This window comes from Garra rufa, chromosome 5, assembly GCF_049309525.1.
Source record: "Garra rufa chromosome 5, GarRuf1.0, whole genome shotgun sequence".
In the NCBI taxonomy this organism is placed as follows: domain Eukaryota; kingdom Metazoa; phylum Chordata; class Actinopteri; order Cypriniformes; family Cyprinidae; genus Garra; species Garra rufa.
Genome location: NC_133365.1, coordinates 51220330 through 51239290, shown reverse-complemented (window position 1 = coordinate 51239290; position 18961 = coordinate 51220330). Strand labels below are relative to the sequence as shown.

At 31.4% G+C, this 18961-nt stretch overlaps 1 protein-coding gene across 1 annotated transcript; it reads left to right on the top strand.

Moving 5' to 3' along the window:
• The first annotated feature begins 5170 nt into the window (after window positions 1–5170).
• crybb3 (crystallin, beta B3) lies at window positions 5171–17710 on the top strand. Its single transcript, XM_073841371.1, has 6 exons — window positions 5171–5327; window positions 8168–8250; window positions 9614–9732; window positions 13974–14106; window positions 14196–14338; window positions 17243–17710. Exons 2-6 carry the CDS (start codon window positions 8176–8178, stop codon window positions 17562–17564), a joined length of 792 nt encoding a protein of 263 aa, XP_073697472.1. The 5' UTR covers window positions 5171–5327; window positions 8168–8175; the 3' UTR covers window positions 17565–17710.
• Window positions 17711–18961: the final 1251 nt, after the last annotated feature.

Below are 18961 nucleotides of genomic sequence, written 5' to 3'. Positions count from 1 at the left end.
TTTTTTTAATTAATAATTGACTTCTTTTTTTTAAGGTGCATTCCTTGTTTTTTGTAAATGCAATTTAAGTAGAATTTAAATGTATATATATATATATATATATATATATATATATATATATATATATATATATATTAATATAACATTTTTATTTTTGTTGTTCAATTTCAAATGCAATTTCAATGTTTTTTAAATTAAATAATAATTGCTTTACCTTTTTAAGGTGCATTCCTTGTCTTTTGTAAATGCAATTTAAGTTCATTTAAAAAAATACATATACATTAATTTATTGATACTTTTAACAACATTTTATACCAAAATTAAGCAATTTTTTATTTATTTGTCGATTTCAAAAGTGATTTAAATGTTTTTGTATTAAACAGTAATTCATTTCCTTTTGTCTTTTTAAAATGCTATTTAAGTTGAATTTTTTTAAAAACATGAATTTATTGTTTAACTACCTTTTTTAACATAACAAGTTGTATTTAATTGTGCTCCCTATTGTAACTTTCAACTACATTATATAACAAAATTAAGCCATTTTTAACTTGATTTCAATGCTGTTTTAATTAAATAATAATTGATTGCCTTTTTAAGGTGCATCCCTAGTCTTTTGTAAATGCAGTTTAAGCTGAATTTAAAAAATAAATTGTTACCTTTAACTACATTTTATACCAAAGTCATTTTTAATGTATTTGTCAATTTTAAATGTGATTTCAGTTTTTTTAATTAAATAATAATTGATTTCCTTTTTTAAAGGTACATGTCTTTTGTAAATGCAATTTAAGTTTAATGTTAAAAAAACACCAAAATTACACAATTTTTAATTTTTTTTATCATTATAAATGCAATTTCAATGTTTTTTAAATTAAATAATAATTGCTTCCCTTTTTTAAGGTGCATTCCTTGTCTTTTGTAAATGTAATTTAAGTTGAATTTTAAAAAATACCTATACATTAATTTATTGTTACTTTTAACTACATTTTATACCAAAATTAAGTCATTTTTAATGTATTTGTCAATTTAAAATGTAATTTCAGTGTTTTTTAATTAAAGAATAATTGATTTCTTTTTGTCTTTTTAAAATGCAATTTAGGTTGAATAAAAAACAACATTCATTTATTGTTACTTTTAACTATATTTTATTGAACATAATAAGTTGTTTTTATTTGTGTCCCTATTCTTACTTTTAACTACATTTTATACTAAAATTATGCCATTTTTATTTCAATACATTTCAATGTATTTTAAATTAAACAATAATTGCTTTCCCTTTTTTAAGGTGCATTCCTTGTCTTTTGTACATGCAAATTTAAATATATATATATATATATTAATATATTGTTACTTTTAACTACATTTGATTACAAAATTAAGTAATTTGTAATGTATTTGTCAATTTTAAATGTCATTTCAGTGTTTTTTTAATTAAATAATAATTGATTTCCTTTTTTAAAGGTGCATGTCTTTTGTAAATGCAATTTAAATTAATTTTAAAAAACGTTAATTTATTCTTACTTGTAACTACATTTTATACCAAAATTACACCATTTTTATTTTTGTTGTCATTTTCAAATGCAATTTCAATGTTTTTTAAGGTGCATTCCTTGTCTTTTTTAAATGCAATTTAAGTTAATTAAAAAAAAACATTATTGTTAATTTTAACTACATATTATACCAAAATTAAGTATTTTTTTATGTATTTGTCCATTTTAAATGTGATTTCAGTGCTTTCTAATTAAATAATAATTGATTTCCTTTTTTTAAGGTGCACTCCTTGTCTTTTGCAAATGCAATTTAAAAAAAACACATTAATTTGTTACTTTTAACTATACTTTATACCAAAAGTCATTTTTCATTTATTTGTCAATTTAAAATGTGATTTTTTTTTATTAAATAATAATTGATTTCCTTTTTTTTAAGGTGCATTCCTTGTCTTTTGTAAATGCAATTTAAGTTAATTTAAAAAAAAATACATATACATTAATTTATTGATACTTTTAACTACATTTTATACCAAAATTAAGCCATTTTTTATTTATTTGTCAATTTTAAATGTGATTTCAATGTTTTTTAATTAAATAATAATTGATTTCCTTTTTTAAGGTGCATCCCTGATCTTTTGTAAATGCAATTTAAGTTAATTTAAAAAAATAAATGTACATTAATTTATTACTTTTAACTATATTTTATACCAAAATTAAGCCATTTTTTATCTATCAATTTTAAATGTGATTTCAATGTTTTTTTATATTAAATGATAATTGATTTCCTTTTTAAATAGCAGTAGGCCAGTGATAAAAAAAAGTGAGGTTTGTGCTTGAAAATGCAGTTCAGGAAAAAGAGGTAAGTCACTTTGTTTATTTGTCTGTTCATTTAATGTATTTTCACCCACTCTGTAAAATATATTGTGAAAAATGTCTACATAAATGGTTTTGGATTGCAAATTTAGGTCTTAGGCACTTACTCAATAGGCTGCAGTAAACTGAAAGATGTCTAATAAACATTTAGTCGTTTTTATGTACACTGCAAGAGCCATAAATGTAAATCTCACAAACGCTGGCATTTTAATTTAAAAGCAAGCACCAGGAGTGTTAGATGGTGCTGTTATACTGTTCTGATCTGTACAATTGATATTGATACTCACAGCAGCAGAATATAGTAAGATCATGCTCTAAGAAAGCGGTGACCTGCCATTCTTACCTCAAGCAACTATTTCTACTTGATCTGCCATAAAAAATTTCTTTTGTAACCTAATTTGTCAGGTTGAACTATAGCACTTTTCTTGCTTTATACACTCTCAGAAAAAAAGATACAAAAGTGGTCCCTGTAGCAGGATCTTTTCAAAAGCTATAAATATGTACCATTTAGGTACTGATATGTACACTTTAGGTGCCAATATGTAGCTTTAAGGTAACAATATGCACCTTTTAGGGGTAAATAAGGTGCAGAGGTGTACCTTTTGGAAAAGCATTGCCCCAGTGACAGCTTTTGTACCTTTTTTATGAGAGTGTAACTCATGTGGACCATTATTAGAATGTATACTGGGAGTTCCTCTTATAAATACAATCCCTTATCTGTTTAAAATGTATTTTTAAAATATATAAATGTTAAATTTATAAATGACCAAAGTAATTAAAATGTTCTTGTTATTGAATAATTTCTTTTTTTAAAGTGCACCCCAAGTCATAGAAATTGAAGTTGATTTTTTTTTGAAGTTGAAAAAATATACATTTTAATTTATTAACTATATTTTATACCAAAATTAAGCCATTTTTAATTCATGTGTCGATTTCAAATTTTTAAATTAAGTAACAATTGATTTCCCTTCTTTAAGGTGCATCTATTGTATTTTGTAAATGCAATTTGTTGAATTTTGAAAAATGCACATTAATTTATTTTTAACTACATTTTATACCAAAATGAAGCCATTTTAAATGTATTTGTCGATTTCAAATGTAATTTCAGTGTTTTTTAAATTGAACAATAATTTATTTCCATTTTTTGCATCCATTGTTTTTTGTAAAAACAATTTAAGTTGAATTTTACAAAATATACATTTATAGTTACTTTTAATTACACTTTTATACCACAATTAAGATATTTTTTTATTTATTTGTCGTTTTTAAATGTAATTTCAGTGTTTTTTTTAATTAAATAATAATTGATTTCTTTTTTTTTTAAATGTGCATCCCTAGTTAGTTTTTTTTTTTTTTTTAAATAGTTTTTTCCATTTTTTTACAGTGCATCCCCAGTTTTTTGTAAATGCAATATAAGTTGAATTTCTTTTTTTATGTGCATTCCTAGTTTTTTTAATTAAATTATTATATTATTTCCTTTTTTATGGTGCATCCCGTCTTTTGTAATTGCAATATGTTTAATTTAAGCCATTTTTAATTTATTTGTCTATTTTAAATGTGATTTCAGTGGGGTTTTTTTATTAAATAATAATTGATTTCCTTTTTTAAGGTGCATCCCTTGTCATTTATTGTTTTTTATACCTAAATTAAATTTTTTATTTATTTGTCAATTTAAACATTTTTTGAAATTAAGCAATAACTGATTTTCTTTTCTTAAATTTGCATTCCTTGACCTTTGTAAATGCAATTTAATTTAGTTGAATTAAGAAATGCATGTTAATTAATTGTTACTTTTAGTCACATTTAAGTAAATTAATTAAATAATAATTGATTTCCTTTTTTTAAGGCGCATCCCTAGTCTTTTGGAAATCCTGTTTAAGATGAATTTAAATATATTTAATTTTTTTTTTCTTTATTGACGATAAACATAACAAAAGACAATATAATTTATAAACAACAAACAAACAAACAAACCAAATGACAAACAAATGGACATACATGCAATGTGTTGAATAACAATACTCCCCCATCTTCCAATACATGTAAGAAAGAGTTATTATAAATAAGTAATAATAATAACAGTAGTAGTAATGGTAATAATATATTATATAAATCCAGCATGTATCCATTGCTAGTTTTTTCCATTTGAATATATGTAAAGTTCCAAGTATAATTAGATTTTTTTTTCTTTTTTTTTTCCTTTTTTTCCTTCCTCTTTTCTCTTTTTCCTTTCTTTTTTCCTTTAAAAATATATTTAATTTAATATAGTGGGTTATAGTAGTTGTTAGTAGTTAAGCCATTGAATTGCATCCAGAAAGTCTTTTTAAGTTAGATTTTAAACCAAATAAAGCCCTTTTTTATTCATTTGTTAATTTCAGAAATTCATTCACTTGTTAGTCTGTCTGTCTGTCTTACATTTTCTTGGGCAAGCAATTATAGAAAACAAACCCTAATTTTGAGAATCCATCAATTGAGGATGAATGGCCCAATTCTGTGTTGTGGGTTTGGGTCAGAGAGAGAGAGAGAGAGAGAGAGAGAGAGAGAGAGAGAGAGAGAGAGAGAGAGAGAGAGAGAGCAGGGTTGTGATGACAGCAGCTGATCCTGTCTGAATCCTCTTGGCTCGCGCCCTGTCGATGCCCGCTGTACCCACGCTGGCAGCAGAGCAGGCTGGTGGCTGCGGGCAACTCCTGCCAACTCACGGCCTATTGAGAGGCAGTCTGACGGACACAAATTCGAGCGACAGACTTGCTGCATCAACAGCAATCGACGCCCAACCCATTTCTGCTGCTGTGGACGGAATTAAACCATAAATACCCCCCAGGTTCCCTCCACTCGCCCGGCACACCCTCACCTCCATACACACTCCTCACACACACACTCACTCACTCACTCACTCACTCGTACACACACTCGCGGAGAGAGAGTGGAGGGGTGAGAACTGCTGAAGGTGAAGGACGGGAGAAACAGGTAAAGATGCGTTCAGCCCTCATCTCAAGTCTTACTTGCATAAAAAACTAAATCTGTCTTGGGTTTAGTTGGATACCAGTAGAGCTTATAATTGAATATAGAAACTGGTATAAAAGAGAAAGGATAATCATTAGAGACAATTTTCCTTGATGAAGACTAATCTAATTGATTTTTACTTTTTTTATTGCTAAAACAAGAAAGTTTCCTAAGTGTTTTTGTATTCTAGATTTATTGTTCTAAATTTTAAAACCTCTCTTTTGTGCTTTTTTTGAGTAAGAAGCATGATAATGCAGCTTTCTTGAAAAGAAATGTCACTTGTTTTTATTTATTTTGTGTGTGTATGTGTGTGTGTTGTTTTGCTTTGTTTTTTGTTTGGTATGTTTTGTTTTATCTTTGCCATGTTACAAATATTAACATAAGTTGTGTTTAATTTATGTCCCTTTTGATTTTTTAGTCATTATTTTTTTATTTTGTTTGTGTGGTTTTTTTTGTTTGTTTTGTTTTGTTTTGTTTCTTGTTTTGGCTGTCCTATCAAAAACTTTTTTACAAAAACAGTATATATAACATTACAATAATGATCATAATAAGTTGTGTTTAATTGTGTCCCTTTTGATTTTTTTTGTCCATTTTTGTTTGTTTGTTTGTTTTGTTTTGTTTTGTGTTTTTAGAAACACAGTATATATAACATTACAATAATAATCATATTATGTTGTTTCATTTTGTCCCTTTTTATTGTTTTTAGTCAGTACTTTTTTGTTTTGTCGTTTTGTTTAGTTTAGTTTTGTTTCTTGTTTTGTTTTTTTGTTTTGGCTGTCCTACCATAAACTTTTTTACAAACACAGTGTATATAATGTTACAATAATGAACATAATAAGTTGTGTTTAATTGTGTCCCTTTTGATTGTTTTTTAGTCCGTTTTTTTTTTTTTTTTTTTTGGCCATCCTACCAAAAACTTTTTACAAAAACAGTATATATAACATTACAATAATGATCATAATAAGTTGTGTTTAATTGTGTCCCTTTTGATTTTTTTTAGTCCGTTTTTTGTTTGTTTGTTTGTTTGTTTTGTTTTGTTTTGTGTTTTTAGAAACACAGTATATATAACATTACAATAATAATCATATTATGTTGTTTCATTTTGTCCCTTTTTATTGTTTTTAGTCAGTACTTTTTTGTTTTGTCGTTTTGTTTAGTTTAGATTTGTTTCTTGTTTTGTTTTTTGTTTTGGCTGTCCTACCATAAACTTTTTTACAAAAACAGTATATATAACATTACAATAATGATCATAATAAGTTGTGTTTAATTGTGTCCCTTTTGATTTTTTTTAGTCCGTTTTTTTTTGTTTTTTTTGTTTTTTGTTTTGTTTTGGCCATCCTACCAAAAACTTTTTACAAAAACAGTATATATATAACATTACAATAATGACCATAATAAGTTGTGTTTAATTGTGTCCCTTTTGATTGTTTTTTAGTCCGGTTTTTTTCTGTTTTGTTTTGTTTTGTGTTTTTAGAAACACAGTATATATAACATTACAATAATAATCATATTATGTTGTTTCATTTTGACCCTTTTTATTGTTTTTAGTCAGTATTTTTTGTTTTGTCGTTTTGTTTAGTTTAGTTTTGTTTCTTGTTTTGTTTTTTGTTCAATAATGAACATAATAAGTTGTGTTTAATTGTGTCCATTTCGATTGTTTTTTTTTGTTGTTTTGTTTTGTTTTGTTTTGGCTATCCTACCAAAAACTTTTTTACAAACACAGTATATATAATGTTGCAATAATGAACATAATAAGTTGTGTTTAATTGTGTCCCTTTTCATTGTTTTTAGTCCGTTTTGTTTTGTTTTGTTTTGTTTTTTTTGGCTGTCCTACCAATTTTTTTTTTTTTTTTACAAACACAGTATATATAACGTTACAATGAACATAATAAGCTGTGTTTAATTGTGTCCCTTTTGATTGTTTTTTAGTCAGTATTTTTGGTTTTGTTTTGTTTTGGCTGTCCTACCAAAAACATGTTTACAAACACATTACATGAATGTTTTTTAGTCATTCAAATCATTTTTATTTTTATACTTTTATTATTATACAGTTATATAAATTGCATCACCAGGAATAAGAATACTTGTTTAATTTTGGTAAATGGATATTTTCTAAAATTGTCATGATCGGGGCTGTGGATTTTCCCTCAGCCACCTGAGGTCGCTGTCCTGCACTGCACTCTGATTCATCACGTCTGTTTTGTCATTAACACTGATTCACTCACAGCTGTTCACCATTTGGACTTTTCTATAAGAACTCTCATTTCCCACTACTCTTTCTGGCTGCATTGTCTCCTGTACTGTCTTCGTGTGTCTTCAAGTCTGTGTTCCCGGATCCTGTTCTTGACCGTGTTTCAGTTCTGTTTATTTTGTATTATATTCAAGTTGTGTTGTGCCGTGTTGGCCTTTTGTTGGTTTTGTTATTATTTTCATTAAATATCATCTTCCCCTGCATTTGGACCCAGACCTCCCTTACTCTCTCGTGACAAAAATACTACTACTAATAATAATAATAACGTTCATATAATGTATACATCTTTACATTATCAGTCTTTCTTGAAAAGAAATGCCTCGTTTTTGGATGCTTCATTATCTAATGCAATGACATTCAGATATTTATCAGTGTATCCATGCATTTTGTGGCTGCCCACTTAAAATCTCCTCTCTCTGTTTAACATTTGATTTGATTTATTTGCTCTCTTTGTGTTTTAGTGCTCTCACAGCAATAGCTGCTGTGTGATCCTATTCAGAATCACTTTTTTTCTCATCCCTGATGTGTGTTTTCTGTTTTGTGTATTTGACAGGTGGAGAGATGTCGGATCAGCAGGGAGTCCCAGATCAGCAAGTCGCTGGAAAGAGCCAAGGAGGAGCAGGAGCGGTTTACAAGGTCTAAATACACTTATTTACACTGTCATTTTTCACAGATGAAAGCTCTTTTAGAGCTCATGAGACTGAATGGACTCTCAGTTTGTGTTTTATTTAAGTATCAACTTCAGCTGGCATAAATACAAGTAGACACAACGAGCCAGTAGTTGACACACAGTAAGAGTACTGAGCTATAGATGAATGTGGAGAATGAATGCCAATTGTCTTTGAACAAATTTGAAATTTGAGAAATATGAGTTCAAATATTTTACTGAAAAAATTGTAAAATTTAAATTTGTCGAAAATGTACTGGCCCTCAAGACATCTTAGATGTGGAGGAGTTTTTGTTTCTTCATCAGAACAGATTTGGAGAAATGTAGCATTCCATCAATTGCTCATCAATGGATCCTCTGTAGTGAATGGGTGCCGTCAGAATGAGAGTCCAAACAGCTGATAAAAACATCACGATAATCCACAAATAATCCACACCACTCCAGTCCATCAGTTAACATTTTGTGAATTAAAAAGCTGCATGTTTGTAAGAAAAAAAAAATCAAACCATTGCTTTATGCTAAAATATAAGTCTTTTATCCATAAAATGGATTACTCCAGTGAAAAAGTCATCTTGTCTGAATCTGGAGAAAAATATGCACATCGAGTGAAAATAGTCCAAAAGAGTATAATATGTGTATTTAGATGTGAGAGGACAACAGGGGACAGACTTTTTCACTGGAGGACGTGTTATTTTGGATTATGGTGTCATATTTTGGCCAGAAGAGATGATTTAAGTTAAGTTAAACACGTCTTAAACACGTCTTAATGATTAATTCATTCACTTACAAACACACAGCTTTTGACTTCACAAGATTTTAATTGATGGACTGGAGTGTTGTGGATTGCTTGTGGATTACTGTGATGTTTTTATCAGCTGTTTGGACTCTCATTCTGACGGCACCCATTCACTGCAGAGGATCAACTGATGTAATGCTACATTTCTCTAAATCCCTCCCAATGAAGAAACACACTCAGCTACATCTTGGATGGCCTGAGGGTGAATACTTTTAATACTGCAATCTCTTGACTTTTGATTGCAGACTTTGCTATTGACAAATCTGAGCAGAGTTTGAGACATTGTTGAAATCTCTTCTGACATGCTAGAGGAGACACACGTGATGTTATTTTTTGAGGAGAAAATTCTGAACAGCAAATGTTTCCATTTGTTGTTCATTTAATCTCACTGCTGTCTAAAGGAAAAGTTCTTCATTGAAATACATGTGACAGTTTGCATAAATGGTTTTGCAAATTATTTGCACAGAAATCCTGTTTGTCATTCATCAATGAAACCCAAACAGTTTATGACTCAATGTGTTGAATCATCTTTACAGGTCTCAATGTTTGAATTCGAGAACTTCCGTGGAAAAAAGGTGGAGCTGTCAGCAGAATGCAAGGACTTGATTGAGAAGAACTTCGAAAAAGTTGGATCAATCATAGTTGAGTCTGGCCCGTGAGTACACGCTCTCTACTGTCAAACCACATTATCCAGTCCAACCACAAAACCTCTCAGACTCTTAAACGTATAGTTCAAACAAAAAAATTAAAAACAGAATTTATTCACCTGTTTGCCTTTGGAAGCCAAAAGGAAAATTGTGAAGAATAGACAGACTGTTTTGGAAAGCAAGAGTTTGAATATATGTAAAGTTGAGGACTATGCTGTAGGAGGAGGTTTTCAGTCGGTTTTGAGTGCAAATTATAGCATATGACTTAAGAAGACTTCAGAAGATTATATCGTACAACGCAAATTGATTATATACATCAGTGTTTCTCTACCATCTTCCTTAGCCAACTCCAAAACATCTTTAAAATTAATAATATAATATAATATGTGAACCTGAACCACAAAACCAGTAAATTTTGATAAATTGAGATTTATACACCATCTGAAAGCTGAATAAATAATCTGTAATCAATAGGATACAACTATTTGAAAATCTGGAATCTGAGGGTTTAAAAAAATCTAAATATTGAGAAAATCGCCTTTAAAGTTGTCCAAATGAAGTTTTTAGCCATGCATACTACTAATCAAAAATTATGTTTTGATATATTTACCGTAGGAAATTTACAAAATATCTTCTTTACTTAATCTGTACTTAACATCCCAATGTTTTTTGGCACAAACGAAAAAATCAATAATGTATTTTTGGCTATTGCTACAAATATACCCGTGCTACTTAAGACACACGTTTTGTGATCCAGGGTCACATATAATATAATATAATATATAATAACTGAATTGAAATGCTTAAAAATGCAAAAATACAATAAAGATGTAAAGATTAAATTATATTTCCTTTCCACCTCTATAATGTTTGTTTAGAACATGCAGTTCTTAAAACCTCTGGAATCACAAAATGAATTATGATTTATTAATTTACCTATATGGACAGTTTATTAAATATAAATTAGAGCCAGTTTCTGAATGTAATATCAATAAAGTTCTGTCAATATTATATTACATTATACAGTCCCTCCAGGATTTCACGATTTTTTTTTGTGATTTTTGCGATGAAAATTATAAATTTTGTGGTGGCAAATCCTACAAATTTGCGAAAAATTTTGCGATTTATTTAATTATTTAATTTATTTATTAATAATTAGGATATCACATTTACCATATTAGGTATTATGTTAGAGGCTCAATTATCATGCATAACACAAATCAAACAAAAAATTTGTTTATTCTGATACATTTGAACTTTTAAAATAACCTATGGGCAATATTCTTATGTGACCTTTGTAAACATTAACAGCAGGTGTAGAAATGTATACTGTACATAGCCTACTTCATTTCAGTCACGTCTCAGGTACTCTTTACATTTTGGTAGCCCAAAAATTAATTGAACTAGCCCAAATAAAAAAGCTTTTTAATTTTTTTTTTTTTTTAAATATAGAAATTCAAACAGGAGTCTAAATGTCAATCAAATATGTTTTCAATACACAAATATAAACAAATATCAAGGAAGGAATTTTATTTCACTCTTTAGTGTATCTGCAGAATTTTTAAATATCAATTTAAAGCTATGTATGATCCTTTTTAAGAGCTGCACAAGTAAAATGAACAGAATGGGTGGGATTGGACAATGTAAGGTAGAATTTTAGGTCATAAAATGACATGATTTATAATTCAGATACAGATTCACACAAAAACAATATCTTATACAATGGCATTTCAGCCTTTATACCATTAAAAGGGATAAATCAAGTATATAATTTATCATATTTATTTAAAACATAAATATTACTGTCTTAATTGTTTAGATTTTTTAGAAGGCACATTAAAAACCCTATGTGTTTGCTGCATAAAAACAAACAGCTGAAAAATGTATTGGAAAAAATTCTAAAAAATTAAAAATTCTGTCACAAGGGGGCGCTTTAGGAGCGCTGAAATATTATCGTTTCCCTAGTAACGGCTGTATACAAATCAGCTTTAACGCTGTTTTATCAGCATGAAATGAAAATGACAACGACACGTTTCTGAGGACAGTCGGTTCTACTCAGATACATTCATTTAAAGACATCAGTGCTGCGTTTTGACTTTAAAATGTGCAGGGCTCATATTTATTCAATGACATCATTGCCTTTAGAAGTTTTATCCAGCCCTATCGTGATTCGTCTTTCCGTCCCTAACTGACTTTTAAAATTATAATTAAGACTTTTCTTATACTATTTAACAAATTCAAAACTTTTATGGCGTTCCATTTGCAACAACAGAAGCCCTCTACTTTACGATAGCGGGTCGGCAGGCCAGTGAAACATTTTGGTAGCTCGACTGAAAAACACAATAGCCCCCGGGACATCGATCTTGCGAGCCCTGCAGACAGACAGCTCACAGACATCACGTGAGCAGCGTCTTTATCAACATGATATATATATATTTTAAAATCTTTTTATTATTGAAATATTTGAATAACCATTTTTTGCGATTATTTTGCGGTTAAATGACAAATTATGCAGGATCGCAAAAAAATGCGACATTTTGTTGATTTTGCATTAAATTCAGCGATCGCAGAATCCGAAAAACTGGAGGGACTGATTATATTATATTGTATTATATTATATAAGAGGCCTTTAAATCAAAACGTTTAAGAGCTATTAAAATTTTTTGAAATATCTTAATTATCTATACTTGTTAACCACAGGGTTATAATCCTTAACTAAATCTAAAACCGTAAAAACATTTAATTTTTTCAACAAAAAAAAAGTTAAACATTAACTTAAATTAAATTAAATATTTTTTAAAAATATAATTTAAAACTATATTATTTAAACAAGTTGCCAGGAAAACATTTGTCATTTTCATTAGGCCTACTAAAATAACTAAAAATGAATAAATTAAAACCAAATAAACTAAAACGTAATAAACCCTACATAAAGAAATATTTTTTAAATTAGTAAAAATTACAAAAAAACTAAAATGAAAATGATTAAAATGTATTTCAAAATAATAACTAAAGTATAATGGTATATAAATTATACTAAAATAACACTGGTTTACCTGTATGTCATGTGACCAATAACCACCATCAGAGAACCGTCAACATGCAAATGTATTGTTAAATTATTAAAATGTTTACTTCAAGCAAAGGGATTTGGCTCACAAAAAAAGTTTTCAGTCAAAAAGAAAACATCCATTTATTTAAAACAAGGGTCCCCAAACTTTTTTCTGAGAGGGACACATAATTTTCTTTTCTTTAATGGGGGGCCGGGTCAGTTTATAAAAGAAAATTCCATGGGCCAGACTGACTACTAGTATTATTATTATTATTTCATTATGATTTTACCTGTATTTATTATACATTTTAATGCTAGAATAGTTTATTATTTTTATGCACCACACAGACTAATTATAATTTATTTTATATATACAGGTGCATCTCAATAAATTAGAATGTCATGGAAAAGTTCATTTATTTCAGTAATTCAACTCAAATTGTGAAACTTAGTAGTTTAAGTCTTTGGTTCTTTTAATTGTGATGATTTGGCTTACATTTAACAAAAGCCCACCAATTCTCTATCTGAACAAATTAGAATATGGTGACATGCCAATCAGATTATCAACTCAAAACACCTGCAAAGGTTTCCTGAGCCGTCAAAATTGCACACAAGGAGGGTAAGCCACAAACATTCATTGCCAAAGAAGCTGGCTGTTCACAGAGTGCTGTATCCAAGCATGTTAACAGAAAGTTGAGTGGAAGGAAAAAGCGCTTCCACAGACTTTTCAACTGGGAATGGGGCCACTGGTTTCTCAGCTGAAAAACTTTGGATAACTGGGAGATGAGTGAAGTGTTGCTTTTGCACCTATCCCACAAGCAGTGCTAGTTTCACCTCAAATGCTATTGAGTCATTTTGTCAATGCACTGAATTTTCTAGTTGGCTCGTGCATCACCTGTTCGATCGCAATGACACATTATGTTGAATGTATCATTCTGTTGGTGAATTTAACAAATAATTAGGCTGCCTTAATGTTAATAACTAAGGAAAATTTTAGTTTAAAAGCCAACATTTATTATCAAATACCGACATGATATTAGTAAAACATATATTTAAAATTACATTTTCAAAATATGTCTCTGGCATTGTTCAGAGGGCCGGTCCAAATGTGGGGGCGGGCCGCATTCAGCCCGCGGGCCTTAGTTTGGGGACCCCTGATTTAAAACATCTATCCTGACCTTGATGATCTTGTCATAGATGGGTCGCGTTTGAGAAGAAGGGCTTTCTGGGAGAGCAGTTTGTTTTGGAGAAGGGAGAATATCCTCGCTGGTCCACCTGGACCAACAGCCAGAAGAGCAACTGCCTCCTGTCTGTTAGACCTCTCAAAGTGGTGAGAGACACGTTCACACCTCACACCTTCTTAAAGATCTGCTCTGCTGCCACGGCCCATTGAGTCTTGTGTTTACGGTCCATTACCAGGACAGCGCTGACCACAAACTACATCTGTTCGAGAGCTGCAGCTTTGCCGGGAGAAAGATGGAAATCGTGGATGATGACATTCCCAGCTTGTGGGTTCACGGCTTCCAGGACCGCGTGGCCAGCGCCAAAGCTGTCAACGGAACGTGAGTTTGAGATCGTTTTCTTGCCGCTGTTATCCAAAGACCATCTTATGAACCTTGATTTTTCAAGATGGTTTTGATCTTTGTTTCAATCCACATTTTTCCTGATTACAGACAGTCTGTATGTTTCAAGTAAACGTGATCTCAAAATGGACTCTGTTTACTTTCTTAAAGGAGAAGTTCACTTCCAGAATAAAAATCCTGATAATTTACTCACCCCCATGTGATCCAAGATGTTTATGTCTTTCTTTCTTCAGTCGCAAAGAAATGAAGGTTTTTGAGAGAAAAAAAAAACTTTCCAGGATTTTTCTCTATAGTGGATTTTAATAATGACCAATGGGTTGAAGGTCCAAACTGCAGTTTCAATGCAGCTTCAAAGGGCTCTATACTCTTAAAAATAAAGGTGCTTCACAATGCCATAAAATAACCTTTTTTGTCTAAATGGTTCCATGAAGAACCTTTAATATCTGAAGAACCTTTATTTCACAAAAGGTTATTTGTGGTGTAAGAAGGTGCTTCAGATTATAAAAAGGTAAGAAAGAGATGGTTCTTTAAAGAACCTTTGACTGAATGGTTCTTTTTGGAACCAAAAATGGTTCTTCTATGGCATCGCTGTGAAGAACTTTTTAAAGCACCTTTATTTTTAAGAGTGTACACAATCCCAGCCAAGGAATAAGGGTCTTATTTAGCAAAATGATTGGTCATTTTTTCTAAAACAGAGATCTTCAACCCTGCTCCTGGGGACCCACTCTCCTGAAAAGTTTAAAGGTGCTTCAGCACACCTGTCTGCAATTTTCAAGCAGTCTCGAATAGCTTGATTGGCCGTTTCAGGTGTGTTTGATTAGGGTTGTAGCTGAACTCTTCATGATAGTGGGTCCACAGGAACAGGGTTGAAGACCTCTGTCTTAAAACAATAAAAACGTATATATATATTTTTTTCACCACAAATGCTTGTTTTTCACCAGTCCAAACTTACACATTGCAAACATGCCAAGAAAGTCAAACAAAATGGTAAAACAGTGATGATGTTGGATGTTTTTGAAGTTGGAGGAGAAAATGAGATGGAGTTTTTCGCTCTACCCTACCTTTTTGAAACAGAGTACACAGACGAATAACTAACCACATGTTGACCTTTCCAATGTGATTACATACTGTAATGCGTGAAGTCATGCAGTGCAGAGGTAGTGCAAGACGAACATTTGTGGTTAAAAAGTATATACATTTTAAATTGTTTTCAGAAAATGACCGAACATTTTGCTAGATAAGACCCTTATTCCTCAGCTGGGATTGTGTAGAGCCCTTTGAAGCTGCACTGAAACGGCAAATTGGACCTTCAACCCGCTGGCCAACATTGAAGTCCACTATATGGAGAAAAATCCTGGAATGTTTCCCTCAAAAACCTTCATTTCTTTGTGACTGAAGACAGAAAGACATGAACATCTTGGATCACATTGCGGTGAGTAAATTATCAGGATTTTTTTATTCTGGAAGTGAACCTCTTCTTTAATAGACACTCTTGTTCTTGTGCACGGTTCATCAGTGAATGTCATTTAAAAAAACAAATGACAGAAATTAACACTTTAATTCAGCAAGGACACATTAAATTGACCAAAAGTGACAGTTAAAGGATTAGTTCATTTCCAGAACAAAAATGTATGGATAATTTACTCCAAGATGTTTAATCCAAGATGTTCATGTCAAAAGATATTATGTTTTTTGAGGAAAACATTTCAGGAATTTTCTCCATATAGTGGAATTCAATGGTTTTGTTCTGGAAGTGACCTAATCTTTTAAGACATTTATTATTAAAAGATTTCTATTTCAGTCAAATACTGTATTTTCTATTCATCAAAGAATCTTGAAAAATCTTTTTCATGTTGACTTTTGGTACAACAAGTAAACCAACAAGCAACCAGTATCTTCCAGTTTCATTTTTATTCATGTAGAGGTAACCTAAATAATTTTTTTGACTTGAAAGTTTCTAAATATTAAACACTTTAAAAAATGTTTTTTTTTAATTGATGTTTTGGTTCCATACAGATTCTTTACCATCCATGGATTCTTTCCATTTATAATTGAAAAAATGTAAATGTTCCTCACACTGAGAAAAAAGTTATTTTAATAAATTACGACTTTGGGGAAAGAAAATAGTTCTTCACTCTTAAAAATAAAGGTTCTTTATTTGCATCAATGGTAGCAAGATGGAAACTTTCCACTGCACAAAAAGTTCTTTATAGTGGAAAAAAAGTTGGTTCATTGAAAATGGTTCATTGAAAGGTTCTTTGGAGAACCAAAAATGTGACCCTGGGCCACAAAACTAGTCATAAATAGCACGGGTATATTTGTAGCAATAGCCAAAAATACATTGCATGGGTCAAAATTATGGTTCGAAAATCATTAGGGTATTAAGATCATGTTCCATGAAGATATTTGATACCTACCATAAATATATCTAAACTTAAAGGGGATGAATAAATAAGCTTTCCATTGATGTATGGTTTGTTAGGATAGGACAATATTTGGCCGAGATACAACTATTTGCAAATCTGGAATCCGAGGGTGCAAAAAAATCTGAATATTGAAAAATCGCCTTTAAAGTTGTCCAAATGAAGTTCTTAGCAATGCAGATTACTAATCAAAAATTAAAGGAGAAGTTCACTTCCAGAACAAAAATTTACAGATAATTATGGATGACAAGGGGGTGAGTAATTTATCTGTAAATTCTGTTCTGGAAGTGAGCTTCTCCTTTCATTTTTGATGAGTAATATGCATTGTTAAGAATTTGGACAACTTTAAAGGCGATTTTCTCAATATTTAGATTTTTTTGCATCAGATTGCAGATTTTCAAGTAGTTGTATCTCAGCTCATCTGACACTGTTTTCACTTCACTTCCATCTCTTTCCTCAGGTGGGTCGGCTACATGTACCCTGGCTACCGCGGCCAGCAGTTTGTGTTTGAACATGGCGAATACAAACACTGGAACGACTGGGGAGCCACAGAACCACAGCTGCAGTCCGTCCGACGTGTACGCGACATGCAGTGGCACAAACGGGGCTGCTTCATTGTCCCCGACCCTGCTCCCAAACCAAAACCCAACCCTAATCCAAACCCAAACCCCAATCCTGCTCCTGGTCCAGCCCCCAATCCCGCCCCCGGCCCCGCTCCTGCTCCAGCTCCAGCTCCAGCTCCAGCTCCCACTGCCCCATCCGCCACGGCTGCCAGCAGCTGAAGGAGGGCGGCCAGCCCTGCCGATGACCTCTGCCCTGCGCCTGCTCAGAGGAGCACGAAGAAAGCTCGAAAGCAAAAGTGACTGCCTTGCCTCTTGTGTGTCTATCATTGGAAATAAAGGCCTCGGCCCCATGCTTTGATCTCTGACCTCTGGCTCGTGTCTGATTTTTGCTCTGCTAGACTGATTTTGACAACGAAAACACCACAAGTTTGATCACGGAAATGCTCACCAAGGCTGCACTTATTTGAATAAAAATACGGTTAAATCTGTAACAATGTGAAGTATTATTACAATTCAAAATAACTGTTTTCTATTTGATTATTTATTAAAATGTAATTTATTCCTGTGATGCAAAGCATAAGGATGGAAATTCTAGGTCAAATTCTAGTTCTGAAGTAATCATTTTGATGTTTTTGCAAATAATAATTTAATATATGCGCATTTTGTTTGCCTTATGGTTTGTCCACAGCAAAAGTGAAGCAAATATTTTCCAGAAGTTCTAGATTACCCCACGTAAAAACTTATCGTGCAGACCAAACCGTAAGTCGTAGAGACATGAAACTTGGAGGGATGGTAGTAGTCTCGCAGTCTACCACGTCACCAAGGCTGGGCCCAATCGGGCTGACGGGGGTGCTGCAGCGATCAAAAGTGCAAAATCACTCATAACTCCTAAACAATTCGTCATAGTTTGGCAAAATTTTCTGATATTTTGGATATACTTACTTTTGCGATCTAGTCCTAGGTTTTTCACCAGATCGGAATCAAACCAGTGCAGGAAGATTCTCTGGAGAGAAAATATAAGGACTATATAAGGACATTTGTGTATCTCAAAGAAACATGGCGGCCACAGGCCGATGAACTTTGAGCACCTATTAGACAAGGTTAACGGAGGCCAATTGGAACTAAACTTGGTGGGCGGGTTTGACTCACAACCCTAAAGGTCTTTGAGAATGTGAAAGAAATTGTCCACTGGGGGCTAACTTTGCCTCTGCTGTCAATCAAACCGTTGAAAATAATTGAGAAGATGTAAAAAACGTACTTTTGCAAACTCGAAAAACTATCAATCTGGAACAACACACAGTATAATTCTCTGGACTCTTTAGGTCAATAATTATTTCAGATGTCGAAATGTACACTTGGGAAGCTATAATGGTTGTTTAGAAAAGGGGCCGCATGTATCCAAATTCCTATAAAGCCTACACAAAATATCAAAACTTCAGGTGACAGGTGATTCTAAACAAGCATGCAACGTTTTAGGTAGATCCAACCACAACTGGCACTATAACAGTCATAAACATTAAAAACATCCTATTTCTACTGGATTTGCCAAAAAAGTTTTTTTTTATCATTGATTTAGGTGGTTATAGGCTTGATAAATATATGTTTTTTTTTCATAT

Excerpts from the sequence above, each read along its gene's own strand:
- crybb3 (XM_073841371.1), top strand. The coding sequence starts at position 8,176 with ATGTCGGATCAGCAGGGAGTCCCAGATCAGCAAGTCGCTGGAAAGAGC. Across the intron at positions 8,251-9,613 it reads GAGCAGGAGCGGTTTACAAG|GTCTCAATGTTTGAATTCGA; the intron begins GTCTAAATACAC and ends TCATCTTTACAG. Across the intron at positions 14,107-14,195 it reads CTGTTAGACCTCTCAAAGTG|GACAGCGCTGACCACAAACT; the intron begins GTGAGAGACACG and ends GTCCATTACCAG.